The 24232-nt window shown below is 45.4% G+C and overlaps 1 protein-coding gene across 4 annotated transcripts in view; it reads left to right on the forward strand.

Moving 5' to 3' along the window:
- The window catches only part of MYRIP (myosin VIIA and Rab interacting protein), a 353398-nt gene that overhangs the window by 256449 nt on the left and 72717 nt on the right, over nucleotides 1–24232 (forward strand). For all 4 annotated transcript variants that reach the window (XM_004419542.3, XM_087430764.1, XM_087430763.1 and 1 more), the window contains exons 4-8: nucleotides 8812–8948; nucleotides 14939–15019; nucleotides 18776–18873; nucleotides 19093–19173; nucleotides 21829–21972. In XM_004419542.3, coding sequence (XP_004419599.2) covers nucleotides 8812–8948; nucleotides 14939–15019; nucleotides 18776–18873; nucleotides 19093–19173; nucleotides 21829–21972 — 541 coding nt within the window. The remainder of the gene's footprint in view (nucleotides 1–8811; nucleotides 8949–14938; nucleotides 15020–18775; nucleotides 18874–19092; nucleotides 19174–21828; nucleotides 21973–24232) is intronic.

A 24232-nucleotide genomic window follows, 5' to 3' on the forward strand; every position in this document is an offset into this window, starting at 1 on the left:
GTGAAGACATTGTGACACCAGGTAATGAGACAAGGCTGAGAGAGAGAGGAAAAAAATGCTATAGAGAACCTAGAAATTATGCAGTTGATTCTCTGTAGCTGTAGGAAAGGAGCTTCACCTTTTATTTTGGTTGGAATTTAGCTGCCAAAGAGAATTTTAACCTAAAGTGTTTCCCCAGGTGCCATTCAAGATGTTCTCAAAAAAAAAGTTCTTCCTTGCCCCACTTTGCAAACTGAACAGATCAGCTCTTGTAGCTGTGGAACAAGAGACGCTCTGCTTTGACTAAAGGGCTTTTCCTAGCCCTTCTCCATGCCCACCTGTAGCTCCAAAAACTTGATGTTGTCACATTTTTATACCTCAGGTGCTGGACTGTTTCAGTGGCTGAGCAATTCCCCAGAAGTCCGAGAGCTATGGGAGTGAGAAGTATAAGTCGACATTTTTATATATTATCCTGTGCCAGGGCTCTGAGCTAGACCAGGCAGAGGCCCTGGGTTCCCTCAGAGTTTTGACCTCTCAGTGAATCTGACACAGAGTAGACCTGTTCAGTAAGCCTGATCCAGGGGGCATGAGGTCTCTGTTCAGCCCTTCCTTCTCAGCTTGAACATTGGCCACCCAGAGGGTTATCCTACCAGTAGGCTCTCTCTGGGGATGAGGCAGAGTCTCTGCCTGACGCCATGATACACCAGAGCAATGCAAAAAGATGGGCATGGTGTCCAGCGGCTGAACCCACCAAGGTCACACAGCATGTGCTAGTGGTCCAGCCTGGACTTGGACATGTTCCCCAGTCCCAGTCCAACTCTCCTTCCTCAGAGTCTTGCAACAGATGCCTTTGTTGAAGCTAACACACTGTCATGGAGATGCTCTTGTCGGCTAATGGACCACTGGTTCATGGGGGGAATTAGTAAAAAACTGATGAGCTGATATGTAGGTCAGAGATCACTGTGGAGCCCCACACAGGATTCATTGCTGGAGAGAATGCAGAAGGATGTGCTGAGTGGTGTCTAGAGTAACGGAATTGAAAGAAGCAGATGGAGTGCACGAAAAAGAGCAGTGCAGGGCAGAAAGGAATTTTAAGGAAATTTATGTCTATTGAATCAACCATGAAAATAAGAATTCATCCACTGCAGACTTAAAACCCTCCTGTGAAGCCAAGGAAGATAAGAGCTTAAGAGGTGGTTATGTTTTGGGTTTACAAAAAAAAAAGAAAAATCAAGTGATATAATCTTGCTCTCTTTGCAAAGATCGTCTTAGGAGATGTGGTGTAATAGTACGATCTGTGAAGTGCATCTGCAGAAGCTTCTTCTTTGATGGACGCTTAACTTTACAGTGAAGACAGATCCTAAATAATTAATTCAAACAGTGCTATGAAGTGCTCCAATTAAGGTTGTGCTTAGAGAAGAGATGAGGAAGTTGGATGAGACTGTGTCAAGAAGAATGAGGACAATACGTAGAAAGCACGTGTGCTTTGGATTTTGTTGGGTTTTCTTGTGCTTGTGTTGTAGAATGTTTCAGACACACTCAAAAATGGCATTCTGTAAGGACATTCTTGTACCGATCATCCTGATTTGACAACTCCCATGGACCCATCATAATAGATTTTAAGGAGGTGAAACATTACCTATATCGCTGAAGCTCCATTGTGAGCTCCTCTCTGACTCTATTCCCTTTTCTCTCTGAAATTGGGTATATCGTCCCCATGCATATTATTCAATTTTGCAACTTGTGTATGACTAAATATATATATAGTATTGTATATAGTATTTAAATACATATGTATATATATACTACGACTTTGTAATAGTGATGTTTCTAATTTACATTAATGGCATCGTGCTGCACATAGGGTTCTAAAGTGTTGTTTTTTAGATTAAACATGTTGATAAGGGTAGATCTGGTTTATTCACTTAATACAGCTGTATAATCTTTTACTGAATGAATAAATCACAGTTTATTAAGCTGTTCTCTTGTTGATGGACTCCCCACCTTGTTCACACCACTCCAGACACATTGACCTCTTTAAAGACACCTTATCAGAGGGGCCTTCCCTGACCACCTGACATAAAATAGCTCCCCTTTCCCACCCAGCCCCTTTCTCTCTCTTCATCCTGCTGCATTTTTTCTCATGGCGCTTACTATATCTGATATAGAATATATCTAGTTATTTGTCAGTCAGCCTCCTACCTCTTGCACTGCCATGTAAACACCATGAGACTGGAGCCTTGTCCGTTTGTCCACTGCAGTATATTCAGTGCTCACACCAGCCCCTGGCATGTGGTGGGTGCTCGTATATAGTTGGTGAAGGAGTCAGTAACTAAAGAGGGAATTAATGAATGAACGAACGAACCAAGGTTATTTACATTTTTCTATTATAAGCAATGCTTCAGTGGACACCCAGGGGACACATGTGCATGCTTCTCTGAGGAGATTCCAAAGGTGAAATTGCTAGACCATAGGGATGTACACCTCCTGCAAGCACTCTGTGAAGTGTAAATCTCCATATAGAGGTAACAGACTGTTGGAAGGGACGTGGGGGACAAGGCTCTTGATTCTGTGAAGGTGTGAGAAGTATGCTTATTTCTGATGGGGGGCGGCATGCAGTCCTACCTCCTGCTGTTTGTCCAACCTGGAACAGGGCTCCTCACCTGTCTGCCTACCCAGACCCCACCTCAGTGTCAGACCGCAGCTCTCCTGTTACACTCTCAGAGTGGGACACCTGACCCTCCCCATCCACTCACACTTCCTCTGAAGCACCCTTAGGCTTAGCGAGGATAGCAGTTGCTTTCATTGTGTCTGGGCTGAGCACTTTACTTGGATGTTCCCATCAACTACTCCCAAAACTCTGTGGTGCCGTTATTATCCCTGTTGTACAGGTGAAGAAATAGAAACAGAGAGAGGTTGAGTGACTTGCCCAAGATCACCCAGCTAACTGGTGCAGAGCTGGGATTGGAACCCAGGCCCAGAGCCAGTGCCATTAACCACCGCACCGTGGAGATGGTGACACTACCAATAGCATGCACTGCAAATTGAGCAGTGGTTTTGCGCCAAACTCTGCTACATGCTTCATATTCTGTCCGTCATCTAACCTCCTCAATCACACAGGAGTAGGAGCTGTTGTTACTTCCACCTTGCACAGGAGACCAAAGCACCGAGAGGCGGACTCCCTTGCAGGATGGCGAGAGAGCCAGAATTTGAACTCTGTTTCTCTCAACTTTATCCCTAGTGCTGTGCTTCCCCAGCGTAATTCCCAGGGGCTCGCCCAGGCTGTCCTGGAACCCATCACTCACTCACTCCTTCCTTCAGGGAGCTTGGGTAGTAAGATGGCCACACCCTGGCCGCTTGCCTCCTGCCCTTGAGCACCTTCTTGTCCTGACAATTGTATAAGCTCTCGGAGGACAAGTCCCATCATATGTCTTTGTCATGTATTTATTTACATCATCTAGGCAGTCAGTTGTTCTCAGTGTTGTTTTCTGCCTCATCAGTAATATCCCTCATTACCACAGTTATTCTCCATAGGGGAATGGAATAAGATGGAAGGACAGGGGTGCCAGAAGGAGGTCTTATCAGAGTCTCCAAGAATGTGTGTGTTTGGGGACAAACCCTCCTGCCAAGAGATTGTGCTGTTGCCCCATTGGGGCGCATGCCCCACATTGGGAATCACTCATTTGCAGCGTTTGGTACGTGGCAGACACACGAAAGCCATGCAGGAAAGATGCGTTCACTCACATTCACACTCAGCTGGCATCCCCAGTGGGGACCAAGGGTCTGGCCTTTCTGTGGGCACCCTCAGCTAAGTTATCTAATTCTTCCTCCAGCCCTGTAAGGCACAAGTTATTATCCCATTTTACAGATAAAGGAACCATAGTTCCAAGGACTGAAGGTAATCAAGTCTATGTTGTGATTGGTGAATTTTAAAGGTTTGTTGCTGATTTTTTTAAAAGCTTTCATATTTAAAGAAATTATCATACTTAAGTTTGTGAAACTACACAGAGCTAAGAATCTGTGTGTGAGCAGCCTTAGGGATAACTTGAGATCATTTAAAAAATAAGCCAGGGAAATGAAGCAGGGTCCCTCTGGACAGTTCCAAGTTGGAAAGTTTTTTTACCGCAAGTCTCGTCCCCGGGAGGGTGGCTCCCGTGCTTCCTGAGCCACCTCTCCCAGGTGTTCACTGCAGCTGAGAAGCAGCAGTTTGGGCATCGTTAAGAAAAATGCCTGAGACATGGAGCAGATTGGTTCCAATTTCCCATACATCTGTGGGAATGATCTGGAACCCAAGGCCTGTGGGACACAGCCCGGCCATTTCCAAGATGCCTTTGTCTTGGCTTTTGATTCCATCTCATGACTCTTTCTGCACTTTTTGAGGAAATTATTCTGTCAGCACTGTTGGTTAGGGGCCTTATCTGTTTTGTCACCCCCTGTGTCTCTAGCACAGAACCTGCCACATAGGGCACTCAATAAATAGTGAGAGAATGAAAGAATGAATGAGTGAACAAATGAAGGAATCCATGCACAGATGCAGGCTTCCACTCTGCCTTCCATTCGAGCAGGATGCTGACACAAGTCCCTTTCCTTCTCATCTACCCTTGCCTGAGGTCATGTCTGTTCAGGTGGAAGCTGGAGACCTGAGGGTGGGCCAGGGAACCCTGAAGCACACATAGCCAGTCCACCCTGGGTGCTGGCGTCCTCACAGCCCTCTCCTCACACCTCTGCCCCATGAACCACGTCCATCCTGTGAGTTTCCTCTGAGCCATGAATTTTAAAATAAGCGAAATAAAAGCAGTAATATCAAATGAGGGTAATCATGACTGAGCCTTCCCTGGAGCTTCCAGAAAAGCTTTCCTCATTAACTCTAAGTCAAAACATAAGCTAAAACACACATCACTTCTTAAGAAAAAGCTTTCTGCTCTCTAAATCCGGCTGTGGTTCTGCCTGTCATTCTCTAAGGATTCACTGACACCTCACAGCAGCCCCAGGGCAGTGCCCTGATTCCACTCCAAGCCTTGAGCAAGCTGAGGCATTCCATGTTAGAGGTCAGTAAAGTGCTTCTGAATGCCATAGAGTTTTGTTATAACCAAAGATTGGAGAGCTCATCCTATGATGTGCTTGAACTTTTAGGAACTCTTGGTTGCAAATAATAGAAACCCAAGTCAAAAAGGCTTAAATGAAAGAGGGAATTTATTGGCTCGTGTGATGGAAAAGTCCAAGGGTTGACCTCGGGCTTGAGTAGATCCAGGTGTTCAAACTATATCGATAGGATCCTGTCCCTTCCCACTGTCAGATCTGCTTTTGTTCAGAAAACCACGAATATCTCCCAAGTGAGGACAAAGATGGCCCCAAGAGCCCCAGGCTTCTGCCATGGAGCCAGCCCAGCAGAAAGGGAGCACCTCCTTCCAAAAGCAACAGGAAAAGCCTCCACCTCCACCCTGATTGGCAGGTCTGGTCACGTGACCACCTCCATGGCTGCCAGGGTGCGAGGCCAGCCTTTTGAGAACAGCATAGACTCAGCTGAGGGGGAGGGATGAGTGTCCCAAAAGAGAAAGAAATGTCCTTGAGCCAGAAGAATGAGGATTTCAGTAACTATCCCTCACCAATACCACTGTGGACCCTCTCATCTGCTGAGCCGAGCCCTGCAGCAGGTCCTTCCTGGTGGTCAGCTACTTAGAAAGCAGGGCAGTGTGCACAAGACACAGCCTGGAGAATATTTATCTTCTAGAATCATTTATTTTGTACTTTTAAAGCTATCAAATAAATCATAAGCCCAGAGGTTATGATTTCCAAGGACAAAGTCTTCTGTATTTTTTTCTTTTCTGCTGTATTACTCTAAATTCTGAAAATAGCTTTATGGGTTTTTCTTTTTATAAAAATGACAGATACTTATTGTAATACACTAAAATGCTATAAGCAAATACACTAAAGAGAGCCAGTCACTCTTCACATTGGGTGCATGTGCATGGTTGAGCTCCCATTTTTGAATCCCTGCTCAGGCACTTGCTCCTTTGGGCAAGACCATCACACTACATCTCGATTTACTCATCCATAGAAATGGGACTCATCCTTGGAGAGTTGTTATAAGAAACTATTGAGCCTTGACACTGTGCCAGGCTTCTTATTGCTGTGTTATATCATTTAATCCTCAAAGCAGCCTTATATTGTCATCATCCCCATCTTGAAGATGAAGAAATTGAGGCTCAGAGCAATTAAATAATTTGCTTATAGCCACACACGTAGTAAATGCCAGGACATGGGCAGTCCCAACCTGCCTTAGCACCCAGCCCCTCACCTACTGCACTGTACTCCAGGACGATTAAATGCAGTGATTCAGGGAAAGCTTTTGGCACAGTGCTGAAGACAGAGCAAGCACTCAAATAATTGTGTTCATTTTTATTAATAGCAATGATACTGATGATTTAGTGCAGTTTTATATAAAAGGGATGATACATCTGGTACATTCTGTGTTATAGCTGCCTTTCTCCCTCAATGAAGAAGACAGCCTCTGAAGGCCATCTTGTCTCCCAAACCAAAGTGGAGGAGATGATGCTTGCCTTCTGCCTTTTGTCTTCCTTCCCACGCTGCACTGGGAGCCAGAAGTAGGCTTTGCCATGGAGATATTGGCCCCTCCATCGGGGGTTTCTTTTCAATGTGAGGCCACTTTGAGGACTTCAGAATCTCACACCATGGGCGAGCAGTGAAATTGGCACAAGCTTTCTGAGAGACTGACATCTTTGAACTCAGCAATTCTGCTTTTAGAATCCACAGTTGTGGACATGTGAAATCATTTAGCTGCCAACATATGCATCACAGACTTGTTTTTAGTAATAAAAGAAATGGGATAAATTCAATGTTACATAAAGCCCGCTGTGTTCATACTATGGAGAACTCTGGAGCTACTAAAAATGCTGTGGGGGAAGACCATTCAACAACATTAAAGTCATTCAGGAATATTAAGTGAAAAAATATGTTTAAAACAGTGTCCATTCACCATGTCCCAGATTTTATTGAGTGTCAACCATGTGCACTGCAGTGGTCTAGGAACTTGGGATGCAGGAGTGGGAAAAAACCTGCCTTCCATGAACTTATGTTCTATTGGAGAGAAGGAAATAGATAATAAAATATTTAACAAATAATTGTTAAGTAACATATTAGTGTATTATCTTATAAATAATGAGTTATATATAATTAAACAACAGGTACAGAAAATCACTCTATAGAAATATAGGGAGAGAACGTAAGAGCAAGAGGATAGAATTGGTGGTAGTATTTTAGCTATTTAGCTAAAATAGCTAGTAGCTATTTAGCTATTTAGTATTTTAGCTATTTAGCTAAAATAGCTAGTAGCTATTTAGCTATTTAGTATTTTAGCTAGGGCAATCAAGGAAGGCCTCCCAAAGAGGGTGACATTAGTGCAGAGAGCTCCAAGTTTGTAAGCCAGGCAGGCCACTAGCAGGCTTGACTTTGGGGTACATGGATAGTATCTTGTGGGTAGGCATGTGGGAGTTCCCCCAGTGCCAAACAAGGAGGGTTTCACTGCAAGCTGGTAATCCCCTTGTTGAAGTCCGAGTGCCCCTCAAGTAGATTGTTCAATTTTATTAGAGAATTGCTTTCTATTTTTGTCCTAGGACAAAGCATTGTTGGACCAATGTCCATTTGTTTGGGAATAGGGATGGCGCCAAGAGCCCTCATTGTTGTCTACACAACCATTAAATTAGCTTTCTGAATACTGTCTCGTAATCCAGTCCTGCTCTCTGCACCAACTAACTTCGAATTGGACCTCCTATCTCTTCTGTCTGTTTTGCGGGACAACATTCTGTTATCTCCATGCTATCACTCACTTTCAGTTTTCCAGAAATCTGTCAAAATCTCTGATTCTGTTCTCCCCCTATTCTTCATTTTTATAGATTTCTTTCCCTTTGGATATCATCTCACATTTAACTGGCATCTGGGGAGGAAGAGCAGCTAAATGTGTGCTTGTTCCTCCATTGAATTAGAAGCATTTATATTCATTTTGCTTTTCCGAATTTTCTAAAATGAGTATGCATTATTACATTCATAATAACAAAAATAACAACAAAAGCTATTCTTAAAATGAAAAGGATTTAGAAATATGCTCTTATCGGGCAGAAAAGAGAAGAATCATGTCAGTGTTTTGTAGTGACCATTACAGCCGTGACTAGGAGACTGCTTCCCCACAGTGCTTCAGGAGGAATGAATAAGAGGCTGGAGAACTTGCTGTAGGACCCAGTGTCTCACTTGTGCTTTTTATGCTCCCAAGCTGAATTAGAAATATTGTTAATGCAGTATGAGGGTCAAATATAAAGCCTGCTCTTATACAGATGTATCTGTTAGTGGCTTCAAATGGCAAGCATTTATCAGCTTGCTCTTTGGATGGCCTCAGTTGATGGTTCTTCTGCTGGTCTTACCTAGGGTCGCTCATGCATCTCCAGTCAAGTGGCAGTCGATAGCCTTCCTCGCTTTCTGGGGTTGGCTGGATATTGGCTGGGGCAAGGAGAGGTGATTTGGCCAAGTGTCTGTCGTCATCCCAAAGGCTAGTTTGGGCTTGTTCACATGGTGATGGGTTGCAGGACTTCCAGGAGCAGCAAGAGAGGAAGGTGCAAGGTCCAAGACTCCACAGTATCACTTCCACCACTCTCTATGGTCAGAGCAGTTGGCCAGCCCAGATTCAAGGAATAGAGAAATAAACTCCACATCTTGATAGAAGGAGCTGCAAAGTATTGTGGCAACCTTTGCAATCCACAATTTAATAATTCTATTTTTTTAATTCAAGTTTTCTGTTTTCTAATTCTGTGTTTTCTTCAGGCTTCTGAGAACCCAGTCTCTGGAATGGTTCTACAATAATGTGAAGAGCCGTTTCAAACGCTTTGGCAGTGCCAAGGTCCTGAAGAACCTGTACAGGAAACACCGGCTGGAGAGTGGAGCGTGCTTCGACACTCTAGGTACACTGGGTGCCTGCCATTCTAGGAGTCTGTGGTGGGCTGATGGGATAGAAGAAGGCCTAGCTTAGGGGCCCTGTATGCTGGGGCACACTTAACTGGGACAGAGAAAGTTACTTAAATATCTGGCTCTAGTGAGGAGCAGAAATAGAAGGACATATACCAAAGATTCTAAGTTTTGAGTCTTTTGGTTCCAGCATCCTCACTGGGCTGGATTTGTTAGAAGCTGGGAGGACCAAAGTATTTCTGCAAATTGTGGACATTTTAATTCTGGATCCTTAGAATTTAAAGATCCTTGATCATCTTCCCCTCGTGATTAAAACATTGGAAAGTCATCTTTGTTTGGTTGTGTAGACTAGGTCTGCACTCGGAGGATGTGCCCTCCACTACCCTTCCTTCCTAGTCCAAAATTCTATTCATACCAGGCCCAGAATTTGATGTAATTGGAGAGTTAGGAAAGTATCAGTTTCATCCCAGGAAGCTTGAAGGATGAATCCTACCTATGCTGTTTTTAATCAGTTAAGACAACCAATGTAATTAGAATGAGAAATTATATTCTTTAGTTCTATTAGACCAGCCAATAGAAAGAAATGATTGTCAGAATATGAGCAGCACGTCCTCCAAAAAGGCTGGTTTTTTTTTTTTTTTTTTTGTCTAGAGGCAGATTTTTTCATCACTTTGCTGACACAGGTAAATGCTTTTTATCCACAAGAAAGAGGGAAGAAAAAAATCTCATCCATCTCATTTGGAGCTTTTTCACCCTCATTATCTTACATTGTTGTATTCTCAATAAAGTCTGTGGTTGTGTCTTATCTAAAAATGTGCCAGCCACTGAGTCAAGGGGGAAAATAGGATGGAAGCATTCAACACAGAGAATCATTAGGGCCTTTTGTGGAGCTGTTAGAATCTCTGTCTTTCAAACTACTCAGGAAGCCCGTAGCTAAGAGAGCAGTGCCGAAGGTTTCCACATATTATTTTTATCTTCTCTTTACGGATTTTTCTAAAAATTTTTCTCTTGGAATAGAGGCAAAAAAGAAAGCTTAAAAGTAATGGTGTTAACAGTAGTTTTTCAACCCAAAGAGATATTTTAAGAAAGTTCCAGCATAGAATTGGCTCACTCATTTGCATCCCATCTTTTCTTTCCTCTCTTTACATCCTCAGGTCTGCTTCATGTACCCCTGTACATGTCACCAAGTTCAGATCTCATAGGGGTTCTCTACTGATTTATGCAAATTGAGGAAAAAAGCAAACGCATGTGGAGAATCCTATAGAACAGAGCACAATTCCTGTTTCTTTCCCTTTCTTCCTAAGGCCCCACAGGGGGAGTAGGTGGATGCAAATCCCAAGTGGGCAAGCTCAGGGCTTTGAAATTTTCAAGTGCCATTTTCAAAGGAGAATCATTTGCTGGGAACAACTATCTGCCATGATTGAAGCAGATTTGGGTTCTGGGCCCTCTGTGATTCAGCACTTCCTTCATCGGGGCCTCAGTCACAGCACTTATCGCACTGCATTCAGGTGATGGTTTACAAAGCCGCTCTCCTGCTGGACCATGTGGAGGCGAGAGCTTCCTTATCTCTGTGTTCCCAAAGCGTGTCTCAATGCCTGGAACATCTTATGTCCTCAGTACTATGCTAGTTCAATCTAAAAAGCATTTTGTGGGTACCAAGTCACTTCATAAAAGTATTAGAATCAGTTGCTTTAATATAATTAGTATCTCCATGTAAACTAAGATTTCCTTTTAATAAACATGAGGACAAGCAGACAGGAGACAATTTTTGAGATGGCACTCAAACCTCTCAAGTCATGATCATAAAACCATGAGATTTAGTTTACACACCACTGAAAATTTAGTTACACCTCAAGTATGGAGAAATCTCCAGTGCTTAGGTGGTCTCCTGGCTATGGTGGATGACTGGGGTGTTATTAGCATGAGCTTTTCCTACCACCCAACACCCTTGTGTGGTTGTCATCTGCCCTCCTTAATCCTGACTACACATTAGAATCATGTAGGGAGCTTTGAAAAACTCCCAGTGCCCAGGATCACCTTCCACCTCCAGTCAATTACTCCCAAACCTGTGAAGGTGGGCCTGGTACAGGTAGTTTTTAAAGCTCCCTGGGTTATTTTAAGGGAGCGCCAAGCCTGAGAATCTCAGCTAGAACTTCACTATGATTTGTTCATCAGAGTTCTGAATAGGATGGTCCCATCAACTCCATCTAAGGATACTTATTTGCAGAATTTTGATTGTCAGAACATAACATGCAACATCTCCAGTGTGCACAGCATGTGCTATGCTCCAGGACTCTCAAAACTGCTTTTACCTATGAAACATCCCACTGCATGGACCAGTGTAGTTTGCCGTGAAAACACTCAGTCCATTGAAAATTCATTTGTTCCGCAGAATCTTATGGGTCACCCATCGCATGCACACCTTGCACTGCCATCAGTCTTTCCCTGCCCTCCCAAGCTGGCCTTACTCCTCCTGCAGCCCCATCAGGTGACCAGGTTAGGCCTAAACAGAGACCCATTCGTTTTGTCAGATAAATTTATCGAAGACTTATTCATTCCTTCAGTAAACATTTATTGCACACCTACTATGTGTCCACCTGGTTTAAGAGTTGGGGGTGACAAGACAGGCAAGACCCTGCCATCTCAGAGCCAACATGCCAGTCAAGAAGTCAGATAAATAAGTAAATAAATTTATAAAAAATATAATGTCCAATGGTAATGAGTGCTCACATGGTTTACCTGATAGATCCAGCATGGCATTTTTAGCAATTATCCTACAAAGAAGCACTACATGAAAAGATAAACGTAGCCATTATTAATATACTTAATCTCTAGACAACTGGATGAATAATATATGCTTTTATTTAGTATTGGATAAATAAAATGGGAAAAATAAACCCTGCTTTTGTTTATTAACACTCTATATCTATTTTTGACATGATTCTTCGAAAAGTCTATGATACCTTTCCTCTGGGATTTGACTGACAAACTTGGTCTTTTGAAAATGCTGAGCCACATGAAGTCAGAGGTTCCTCCAGCTCACGAAAGCTATGATGCTGTCGTCTGGCTGCTGCGTCACTGCTTTCCAGAACAGTTCAATTGCTCTGCCCTTGGAAAAATCACATCATCCTAAATAATGATGAAGCTCCCACCAGTAAATTTAAAGGGAAACAGGGAGAGATGTTATACTAGAGGATTTAAAATCATGCAAAACCAGAGCTCATCCTCTGACTGAGACAGCTCAGTCTCCCCAGGTGTTTGCAGATCCTCTCCTCTCTCCTCAGACTCCTCACTGCCCTCCCTGTTCTCTCAGCAGACAGCCTCATGGCCTCCTTCTCAGGGCAGGCAGTGTAGACCAGGCAGGGACTTCCTCGTCAGCCCCCTTCCAGTGCTGTCTGTGGCCATCCACCCCCTTCAGCTGCTGAAGTGGAGCCATCGTCCCCCCTGCTCTGTTGCCTGCTCCTCCCCTTGTTCTCTGCACTTGATCCCCATCACCTTCCAGGAAGGTCTCAAGGTCACTCAGCCCTTCCTCCTTGCTTGTTCAACCTCTCTCTGAGCTGGTTCCTTCCTATTGATTTGTAAACATGCCCAAGTCTCTCCTGTTTCCTAAACCCTTCTGGGACTGCACATTTTCCTCCACTTCCTGCCCTTCCGTGCTCTCTCCCATCACAGGTACGCTCCAGAGAGCAGCCTGCACTCGTGGCTTCCATTTCCTGCCCTTCCTCACTCTACGCCCACCCTCTCCTCTGTCCAAGCTGTTCTCCACACAGCAGCCAGAGGGCGCTTTTAGAAGCACAGGTCTGGCTGGGTCACTGGTTTCACGTGGCTGTTGGGATAAAGATCCAACATTGATGTGGCCGCCCTGACCTGAGCAGTCTCTGTCTTCAGATCATCTCACCCCGTGCTTCCTCTCCTCTCTGCAGCCCAGCCGCACTGCCTCTTGTTAGGTCCCCAGATGCACCCTACTGCCCCTACTGCCTGTCCCTCTGCAAGCTGTTTGCTCTGCCCTGGACTGTCTCCCACCTCCCCACCCCACCTTGGCTGGTTACTCACTGTCTGGGTCAGTCTTCCCTGCTGAACACTTTCACTATTCTGTGAACCACCCAATCAGAGCACTTAACATAGCTATAATTTTACATTTGTTTATATAAACTTTTGATTAATGAATTCTCTCCCACTAGACTCTCAAGTTTGTCAGGACAGCAAGGGTTTCTGGCTTTGCTCACTGATGTACCCTCACACCCAGCCCAGGGCCAGGCACCTGATAGGTGCTCATGGATATTGCACTTAGATGTATAGCCTGGGAACTGAGGAGGTGACTTAGCCTAAAGCCTTATTTTATAAAAGTGAGGAGACTGAGACCCAGAGAGAGAAAGTAACTTCCTCAAAGTCACAGACCTAGTGTAAGTGGACTTCAGGCCTTTGGAAAGTCTGGTAAAAAAACACAAACACAGGGGCTGGCCCTGTGGCATAGTGGTTAAGTTTGGTGCATTCCGCTTCGGCGGCCCAGGTTCACAGGTTCAGATCCCAGGTGCGGACCTGCACCACTCATCAGCCATGTTATGGCAGCAACCCACATATAAAATAGAGGAAGATTGGGCCGGCCCCGTGGCTGAGCGGTTAAGTGCGTGCGCTCCGCTGCTGGCGGCCCGGGTTCGGATCCCGGGTGTGCACGTGCATCGACGCACCGCTTCTCCAGCCATGCTGAGGCTGTGTCCCACATACAGCAACTAGAAGGATGTGCAGCTATGACATACAACTATCTACTGGGGCTTTGGGGGGGGGAATAAAAAAAAAATAGAGGAAGATTGGCACAGATGTTAGCAAAGGGCTAATCTTCCTCAGGAAAAATGAAAAACATGAAAACACAGAGAATGGTATATGGTCAGAGTGAATTACCGTGACAGGCTGCAAACCAACAACTTGTTTCATAAAAGTAGCAGCCTACTAAACCTGCTACAAATACCTACAGCAATTACCTTTAGAGTTCCCACGTGGGACCCCCCATGACAACCCATCCAAGGAAGCGCTGGGTATATTATATGTATCAAAGGCCTATTTTGACTTGTCATCAATGGCATTTGCCCCCTTTTGAGCTAAGGTATGTTGAACCATGTTTATTTTCTTGGTTCTCTTAAATAATGTTTTCCACCAGCATCAAATTCAATAAATTTTTTTTGAGCCACCTGCTGTGTAGGTGCTATCTTAGGTACTGGAGATACAATACAGTGATTAAAAAAAATCCGTCTTCCCCATCTTTAGAGATCTCATTTGGTGAAATAATATGTGAACACATATAATAAAAATCTCCAATTTAAAAACGGCTTAACCAACTGCTCTTCTCAGCCTGGAACGAAGACAAGCGTTGTGTGTTCAACTGAGAGAAGACCACAGAAGAGGCAGTGGACCTTAAAAGATCAAAAGCCATGGCTTACCTTGTCTCAGTCTGGGTTTGCTTCACATGGACTCTTCTGCAGAAGAGAATGATGGCAGTTAAATCCTTAGCTAAAGGCAACTGTTTGGGTCAATGCCATGGACTGCCTCTAAAGACCAGAATGCACTGTCTCATCACCCATCATGAGGAGAGTGCTCTTGTTATTCTTTTTTTTTCTAGTAAGGAAACTGAGTGTCAGAGAGATTAAGTAACTTGCTCAAGGTCACACAACTAGTAATTTGCAGGTCCAGGAACTGACCTCATATGTCTCTGACTTCAATCTATTGTTCTGTCTTTGACTCCACATTGCCTCCGCAGAAGGTACTGGAAAGTTGGAGATGGCAGCAATGCTACACTGGGAATCAGTGTGAGAAGAAAAATGTGATTGGTCAAAAATTGTAGCATTACTATGGAACCCAGTGATTCCCTAAACCTATTTGCAAGGCTAACTTAATCAAAGTGGGCAATGGTGATCTGCCAGTTCAGTGACACAGTGCGTGAATGCTCACTGAAGACATTTGATAATCATATTCTCCCCCAACTCTCCTCTAGGAGGAAGCTTTTTTGAGGTGAACCTGGAGAATGAAGGAAGTATTTCAGGCAGTGATTCGACATTTTATAGACAGTCAGAAGGTAAGGTTGCTTAAGAGTTTACAACTAACGGGAAGTTGGAGGAATAGAAACACCTTCAGATCCTGTCAGGTTCTCCCAATTGCATAGTAACCGCTGGATGCAACTATCTATTGCTGTGTGGGAGTCTGCATGGGTCTTCTTGTTATTGCCATTTGTGTGAATCCATCATCAAAATAGGTGAATATATCCAAGGCATGGCCTAGAGAAGTACATTCGCTACCTAATCGCTAGGTACTTTATGATCAGCTAGTGGGTGTTCTAGTTGGAATATGACAATCAATACACTTGTGCAACTCATCTTAAAATATTCTTATAAAGCATGTATCACTTACTGATTAACTTCTACTTTTTTATAACAATATAATAGTCCCCTGAGAGCAGAGGTTAAAAGCAAAGCAAATTTCTAGTTTCAAATAAAACTTTCTCCAACATCTCAGCGCCTTCTCCAAAGTACTGGGCGTTGAGAACGGGTTCCTCCTGAGTGGCCCTGCTCCTGTGGCCCGCACAGCTCTCCCACACTCTCTCTGTTCTCTCTTTGGGGGCCTTCTCATGAAGGTCTTGTCCTCTGTCATCCTTGCTACTTGAAACTTCTCCCTGGGCTACCACACACAGTAGCCTTGGTGTGCCTCCATCTGCTGCTGAGCCTGAAATGCCCAGCCCTGGTTTCAGCCCAGAGTTCTAGACTCAGATTTCTGATGCTTGGCCATCCGGACCTGTAGATCCTCCAGGGGTCTTTAACTCAGCGCGTCCTCATCAAGCTGCTCAGCCACGTGGGTCCACCAGCAAGAGTTATCTTTCCCTCAGTCCACCTCCCTGTGTCCACCCCGTCAAACATGTTCCTGTCCCCTCTGTTTCCACTCCTTTCCTTTTCTTTCCATTCTGAGGCCCACAGCCTGAGCACCTTCCTGCCACAGCTCTCCTACATTAATATCAGTTTCAGTGACCAGCGGTATCCGTCAGTGTTTTCCAGAGGAACAGAACACACACAGAGACACACAAAGAGGTTTATTTCATTTTAAGTATTTGGCTTACACAATTGTGGAGCCTTTTTTTTTTTAATGGAATAACAAAATAAAAGTTTATTTTATTAGAATTAGGAATGTTCTTTCCCTCTGGGCAACCTGAACAGTTCAGCTAAAATCAAAATCTGAGAACAATTATTTCCAAAGCACAGGGTGCTCTCTGCACAAAATTACAGGGTTAGGAGCATTTAATGGATTTATTGATTGTCTCACCAGCCCATCCCTCCCATCCCTCAACTGCTCTGTACTGGGATTTGTAGCCCAAAATCTATAGAGTAGGTCAGCAGGCTGGAAACGCAGGCAGGAGTTGATGCTTCAGTCTTGATGCAGAATTTCTTCTCTGGGAAACCTCAGTTTTTGCTCTTCAGGCCTTTCAACTGATTGGGTGAGGCCCACCCACGTTTTTGAGGGTGCTCTCCTTTACTTAAAGTCAACTATTGTAGATGTTAGTCATATCTAAAAAATGCCTTCATAGCAACATCTAGATTAGTGTTTGATGAAATGAGTGGGTACTGTAACCTAGCCAAGTTGACACATAAAACTAACCATCCCACCATCTAACTGGTCCTCTGAACTTGGATCATTCTGCCTCTGCCTTCTTAGCCTTCCTCCATGCCCTCGCCAGTTTTTCTCTCTGAAACACCAACCTAAGACTTCACTTTCAGCCAAAATATCTTCAGTATTCCCCTTCACCCTCATCCAAAAATCATAAACATAGCATTCAAAGTCTTTCTGGTTGTGGCTCCAGGCTCTTCCTTTCCAGGGATCTGTGGAACCTGATAACTATCCCTATCACAGGATCCACTGCACGCCTCTGAGCAGTTACTTATGCACCGGATCACTCAATAGCTTGGAAGACACATGAGAGTGTGGAATCACCTTGTCCTTCAGGGCATCACTGAGCCCTCACAGAGCCTAGCACTCAGGAGGTACTTGGTAAACTTTGATTCAGTGAGAATTTGTGGGGCACCTCCTCCGTGAAAACTACATTGATTGAGATCTTGAAGAAGAGAGATAAGAGATACAATGTCTATCTCCAGGGAGCACTTAGTGTGATGACAACTTAAATTTTATAGACTCTACTTAGAGAAACATTGGACAAACTGTGTGTTCAGTCAGCCACCCTGGGGTGTACAGAGCCTTGAGCTGGTTTCGTCTCCACCGTGACTGTTACAGCCGGCCTGCAATGTACTCATCAGCTGGCTACATCGCCTTGACCTTAACTGGGTTGGTTTTGGATATTTTATTATGTTTGCCAGATGCCACTTTCTGTACACATTTGTGTCTTTAGGAGCCTAAGAAGCTTGAATTAAGTTTTTTATTTGAAGGATTGATTAATTAATTGATGTATTTACACCTTCTCTCGTTTTACAAAGATTTTGAGGCAGCTTTCAGGAGATTTGCATGTGTTAAATAGTGCATGACTAACAGATTATAAATGGAAACAAGAAGTTGAAATTGGGGAAAAGGAGACCCAGGTACGCAGTCCTTGCAGACCTACGTTCCTGTTTCTGACGTGAGTTGGGCTCCTAGGACAAACTGAGAGAGGATAATAGAAATTCTCACTTTCAAGTAAGAAGCAAAAATCTACTACCTCAGGGCAGCTGAGCTCTTCCAAGCACTTAGCTCCAAAAAGAATTTTGTCACCTGCTGACGTCCTTTGATTTGAGGACAATTCCTCTTGTTTGTTGCCATATGCAAACAATATGTTCATTAAAAATATGATAGCATTATTTTTGAAAATCATGTTAGATTGTACTTATCTCATGTTTGTGGTTAAAGTCAAGGGCTTCGGAGACAGAGAGTCCTGAATTCAAATCTCAGCTCTCTTACTGTCTCACTCTGTAACCTTGGGCAAGTTATTTGACCTCTCTGTGCTTCAGTTCTCTCATCTGTAAAATGGTCCCTACTCAGTAGATTGTTGTCAGGATTAACTGTGATCATGTTTGTGATGCTCGGCCCAAGCACGGGGTGGAACTCAGCAAGGCTGGCCAGTGTTATCAATTATTAGACTGGTTTAAAGTCTAAAAAATTCTTCCATGGATTTTGTATTTGCATTAAACTACACGTACAGCCCAGTGCCCTTAGAACATTTAATAACTTTCATCCCTATAATGACAAAGATACATTATATGCACAAAATAAACATAATCTTTATCTGAGAAAGTAGATGAAGAATCATTATTTCTTTAAGTCCTTTTGTTCAGTTGTCATTAAGTCACTCTGTGTGCCTGGAGCTACACTGAGTGTTGGGGCACAGCAGTGACTGTGATGCAGTCTTGCTCTCTGAGAATGACCTGTGGGAGGGGGCGGAGAGGTGGAGCCTTTCCAGCTCTGATGGAACTAGCCCAGAGCCTCAGATGGACTCCAGCCAAGGGTGCAGGAGGGATCTGAGGTTTTTCAGAGAAGGAACCCTTGGGCCAAGCCTTGGGGTCCCCAGGAACCAGCCCAGTTACAGAGCAGGGGACCAGAGGGAGGAGAAACAAGACAATGGAGTCATGATGGTAGCTCTCAAAGAATCTCAAATAATTTATTGTGTCTGGGGCGGGGATGAGAATGACGAGTGGGCGGCAGTGAGGCAGGGGTGAAGGGCAAGGGGCTTTTGTGCCAGGATGAGCAGTATGGGACTTATCCTAGAGCTCTGAAAGATTTAAGCAGAAGAGCTTAAAGTGGAACAACCGTTTTACTTGTCATTTCCTTTCAGAAAATGGTCTGTGTTCTATTTCCTGTCTAGGACATAGCATGATGGACACATTGGCTGTCGCCCTACGGGTGGCTGAAGAGGCCATCGAGGAGGCAATTTCCAAAGCAGAAGCCTATGGGGACAGCCTGGTATGGCCCCCCTTCTCCTTTCTGGGGGAAGATGTGAGTGGGGTCCTGGCTGCCAGGAGAAAATGGAGGTTGTTGGGAAACCAACGTCCACTAGCCATCCTTGATTAGAGCGGTGTCCAACCTCCCCCTGCATTTGTGGTCAGGACTCCCAAGAAAGTGATTGCCAAGTCCCCCAAACCCACCCATATCACGTGGCCATTCTCTTCCCTCCCTCCGCAGGACAAGCAGAATGAGGCCAGTTACCTGCGGGACCACAAGGAAGAGCTGACTGAGGAACTGGCCTCAACTATCCTGCAGAAGGTAGGTGGGCCCTGGCATCCGAGGACTGCAGTTTACCATCTGGTGGGACCAGGGCCTCTGGTGAGCTGAAGAGCAAACATGGGCACTGCTGTTGCCTTGGACACCATTTCTGTGCCTTGTCCCTTTTGCCTTTTGTGCTCTGGGGGCCAGTGCAGACGGACTGCATTGTACTACCAAATCTAAGCTGTGTGGATATGGTTGACTTTAGAGACTGAGCTAGTGGGTGAGGAGCCAGGAACTCAGCCCTGAGCAGGCTACTCACTGGCTTCCCATTTCCTAGCTTTTGTGTGTGCGCATGTGCGTGTGTCCTCTTCTCACACTTATCAGATAGCTTCTTGCTGAAGAAGCTTTGCAGTCACCCCTTGCTACCTCTGTGCCCTAAATTGTCGCTTACATGGTGTATCAATTAATTACTGCTGAGAAAACAACCACCCCAGAACTCTGTGGCTTTAAACAAGGATTATTTCTATGTTCCACAGCCAATTCTCTGACACCCACTGTGTGTCCTACAATTTAATCCAATTTTGACACTAACTACTCGGAGTTAGCACAGACCCCACAAGTTAAGGGCTCACTCCCACAAGACTGCCCCCCATTCAGATGCCAGCTGCAAGTCTCAGGTTTCTCCAAGTTACTGCGCTTGTGTCTAGCCTACTACAAATTCAGATTCCCATGAGCCCCTCAGGTTAGATAATTTGCTAGAACAACTCACAGAACTCAGGAAAGCATGATACTTACAATTACCAGTTTATTATAAAGGATACAAATGAATAGCCAGATGAAGAGATACATAGGGCCACAAGGTCTGGGGAGGGGTTGTGCAATGCTTCCATGCCCTCTCCGTGCCCGCCACCCTCTCAACACATCACTGTATGCACCAGCCAGGAAGCTCTCTGAGCCTCATGGCTTCAGAGTTTTTATTGAGGTTTCATTAAGTAGGCATGATTGATTAAATCATTGATCACCTGATTGAACTCAATCCCCAGTCTCTCTCCCCTCCCCAGAGGTTGAGGGTGGAGCTGGAAGTTCCATGGTTCACATGGTTGGTTTTTCCCACCCACATGACCAGCCTCTATCTATCTAGTGGCCCTGGCCAGGAGTCATCTTATTAGCATAACAGAGATACTCCTATCACTCAAAGAATTACAAGGGTTTTTGAAGCTCTGTGCCAAGAACCAGAGTCAAAGGCCAAATATATTTTTTATTATACCACAATTTCTTTCTTGCTCATGCACTGCAATGACTCCCTCTCAAGCTGTGGGTTGGGACCAAGTCTGTGTAATGTGTCTACTCTGGGACCCGGCTGAAGGCACATCTGCTACTCATGGCTGTGACAAAAGCACAGAGAGCCAGAGGAAGCCAGTGATATCTAGTAAGGCCTAGGCTCAGCCCTGACACTCAGTTACGACTCCCTCCTCACGTGTGATTGGCCAAAGCAAGGCGCCCAGTCAGCCCAAAGACGAGCATGGAAAGTATATTCTCCATGTACTGGGAGCTGCAGAGTCACACAACAAAGGGCTGTATACAGGGAGCATTGAACAAATTCAGTCTTCGCCCTTGGTCACAATAATTATGTCCCTTCCACATGCCATGTACAGTCACCCCACTCAAAGACCCCCACATGTCTCATCCAATCACAGTTAACAGTATATTTGATCCAGATTCAGTTCCTTTTAAGCTGGAAACCTATGAACTAACCAAACAAGTTATCTTCCCCCAAAGACCCAACACACAATGCTGGATCATAGACGGGAAAATAACACTAACCCACCCATCTGTGCAGTGCATCTTTGCACCCATCTGTGCAAAGATGGAGGCACAGGAGGTCACTGGGCCACTGCAATTCTGAAATCCCACTGGGTACACGTGACCAGGTCCCCTCTCTGGAGGGCATGTACCTTGATTAGGCCCTGGGTCTATCCCATGTCACCTCAGTTCATGCTCTCCTTGGGTGTCAGCCTTCCTCTTCATCATCCTGTCTAGTCTAAAAAGGCATTGAAGAATATGCCCATCTTGGTGGCTCAGCAATTTTCTCAGCTACTTCCTCTCTGTAGGATGTTGGGAACCTAGAGACCTTTGTGCAAATGGACTCATTAAGTCCAAATGGCTGTGCCCCAAATAGTAAGTGGTACAAATGAGATAAAGCCATCCCTAATGACTCTTGGTATCTCTCCCCTCCTTGTGGCTTCCAGAGGCTTCCTAAAATTGGGATTTACAATCAGAGACTCTGGGTTTGAAATCCAGCTTCACTATTCATGAGCTGTGTGGCATTAACTGATAACTTAACCTCTCTGAGCCTGTTTCCTTATCTGTAAAATGGAGAGAGTTGTAGTATGTAGCTCTTAGATTTATTTTGAGGATTAAATGAGGTAAAGCATATCAGGTACCTAAGACAGAGTCTGGCACATGATAGGCACTTAATAAATAGAAGAAGTTGTTAACATCATAAAAGGATTACGTGTAAAGTGCTGTAGAATCTTCAGGGTTACAGTTGTGCTGTTTTATCCTAAGGCAGATCTGAAACAGGCTGGTATTCCATTGAAACTAAGCTCTTACATGGCTAAAAAAAATCCCACATATAGTCCCAGTTACCCACATGGCCTCCAGAGGCCTCTCTGCTAACGTGCTCCCTCTTGTCACCCACCCCCTCCCCAGATCATAAGAAAACAGAAGAGCAAAATCGAGCCACAAGTGGAAGAAGAGCCAGAGTGGTCACAGCCCCAGAGCTGCAGTGCCAAGGTGGCTGACGAGGGGACCACAGCCTCTGCAGGAGGTCACCGAGCTTCCGCCACCCTCTGGGTGAGTCCCCAAGCAGTGCCGGCCACCCGCACACAGGTGTCCTGCATGTACTCCCCATAGAAATGGGGACACCACGCTTCACCATCTGTCATTGACTCATGTGCCCACCAGACAGCATAAAGGTTCCCAAAGGGCGGGGGGAGAAGCTGAGAAAGTATATGTGAGTGGGGACCAGGAGGATTGAGAGAGACTAGTGGAGGATACAGACGGACTAGTGGAGAGTATGGAGGTGGGTTTTACACAGAGACCAATTTAGGAGAAATAAAGATGCTAATAGGCATTTTTTAAATTCATTCTAAAAAAGTTGTACTGAATCCTGTGAAAAAAATAGCTCTATGAGGGCCATGTGTATTCTTACAGCTTAGAGCACTTGCTTTACTGAAACAGAAGTGACAGTGATAGAATTGCCACTGCCCTTTGAGCCACCAAAACAGTCACATCTAGACATGGTTGGGAGGTGGTGATGTGGGTCAACCTTTTTGTCTGTCACTCTGAAATTAAGCCAAGGGTGGAGTCACAAAGCACAGTGTCCTTCCTGTGACCCAAGGGTCTGAGCCTGCCGTGTCTGCAGCAGAGTCACCAAGCCTGTAAAATCCTTGGTTATTTAAGTAGCCCCAGCAGAGGATATGCAGATGCTGGGAGTGGAGGAGATACAGGCTAAGACTGTGGAGCTGGGCCTTCTGTGCGAGCTTCAGCGTGGCAGGGTGGGCTGGCCGGCAGGGCTTGTGTTCTGTCAGCTGTCAGTGCCCACAGAATAGCATGGGGCACCAGACAGGGCAACACACAGGTGCGATTGAAAACTGGAAAGTCAGACATGGGAAGAGCAACGCCAGGTGTTTATCCCACTCCTCCTAGGGATCAGTGGCCTTCCGTGAACAGACTGAGAGGTGTGCAGAGCAGCCACGTGGTAGACACGCAGTTCCAGAAGTGATGATCAGTGGCCTCACCTGCATAATCTCTCCCTGTGTCCTCACAGCTGCCAGATGCACGGGGGCAGCAAGGAGTGGCTTTATCAGAGATTTAGCTTCATTGACTTATTGGCAGAACCTTCCCTTGTCAACATGCTGTCATCTCGTTTTACTGTTGTTGTCGTGGCTCGGCACCAAGGAGAACAGAATAAAGAGAAGCCTCAGTCCCTGCCCTCCAGGACTTTGTAGTCTGGTTAGCAGAGCAGGAGGGGATACGAGGCAGTTCACAGTGGAGTGCTCAGTTGAAAGGTTGAGACTGGTGGTAGAACTGGAATCCAGAGGAGGGAGGGCCCCCCGCAGCAGTGAGGGGGCGAGTGACCTTCACGTAGGCTGCCAGTCCGACATTTCACTCACTCAGCCCCGCAGTCCCGGGTTGCAGGCTGCACGCGTGCACGGCGTCGCCCTGCATTTGGGGAGTCTTTCTGAAGTATTTCCTGCAAACTACAAGAGTCAAGTTTGGGGGCTCTAGGAGGTCGAAATCCCCGCTGCGCCCCAGACTCAGCCAAGAGCCGAGGGATCAGAGGCAAGTTCAGGGAGCCTGGGCTCTGCCTCTGGCACTTCTAGGGGTGGGATTCTGGATTTATCCTTGAGCAACTGTTTAGTTCCTGCCTGTAAAATAGCCATGATGAGGCCTGCCCCAAAGGATGGCTCTGAGGGTTCCTCATGCAGTTAACACAGTCCTTATTGAGCTCCTACTGCATGCAAGGTGCGGCACTAGGGGCTGCAGAGACAAGCTTCCTGCAGATGCGGTGGACTCCACCATAATCTAGTGATGGGACACGCCATAAACAAGTAACTGCACAGAAACACAAGTACAAATCCAGTCACTGTTGTCAAGAGGAACCGAGAGGATGGAGGGAAAGAGCGCTGAGACAGGTGAGAGCTTGGTCAGCGGGGCAGAAAGGGAAAGCCTTCCCTAGGAGGTGACATGAAACAAAGGCTTGAAAAAGGAGTGACTTGGGAGCCGTAGGAGGAAGAGCATTCCCGCAGAGGGAACGGCATGCACGGAGGCTCTGAGCAGGAAGGAACTTAGCGTGCTCCAGGAATAGAATACGTCATATGTCTGGAGAACGGTGACTGAGGGGCACAGTGGCAGGTGACTACATGAGAAGTGGATATTGGCCACTTGGCACGTAAGTGTCATCCCCTAAATGATCATTATTGTTCTTATTATTATCACATTATTTCTGCATTTCAGAATCAAGGTCACTGTTTCATCAAGGTGTTCCCCTGTGCGTTGTGAGCTGAACCTCACCGTGTTTGGTCAGCTAGGCTCCAGGCCCAGAGAGCAG

The sequence above is a fragment of the Ceratotherium simum genome, chromosome 5, assembly GCF_057802395.1.
Source record: "Ceratotherium simum simum isolate JZ-2026a chromosome 5, ASM5780239v1, whole genome shotgun sequence".
Classification (NCBI taxonomy): Eukaryota; Metazoa; Chordata; class Mammalia; order Perissodactyla; family Rhinocerotidae; genus Ceratotherium; species Ceratotherium simum.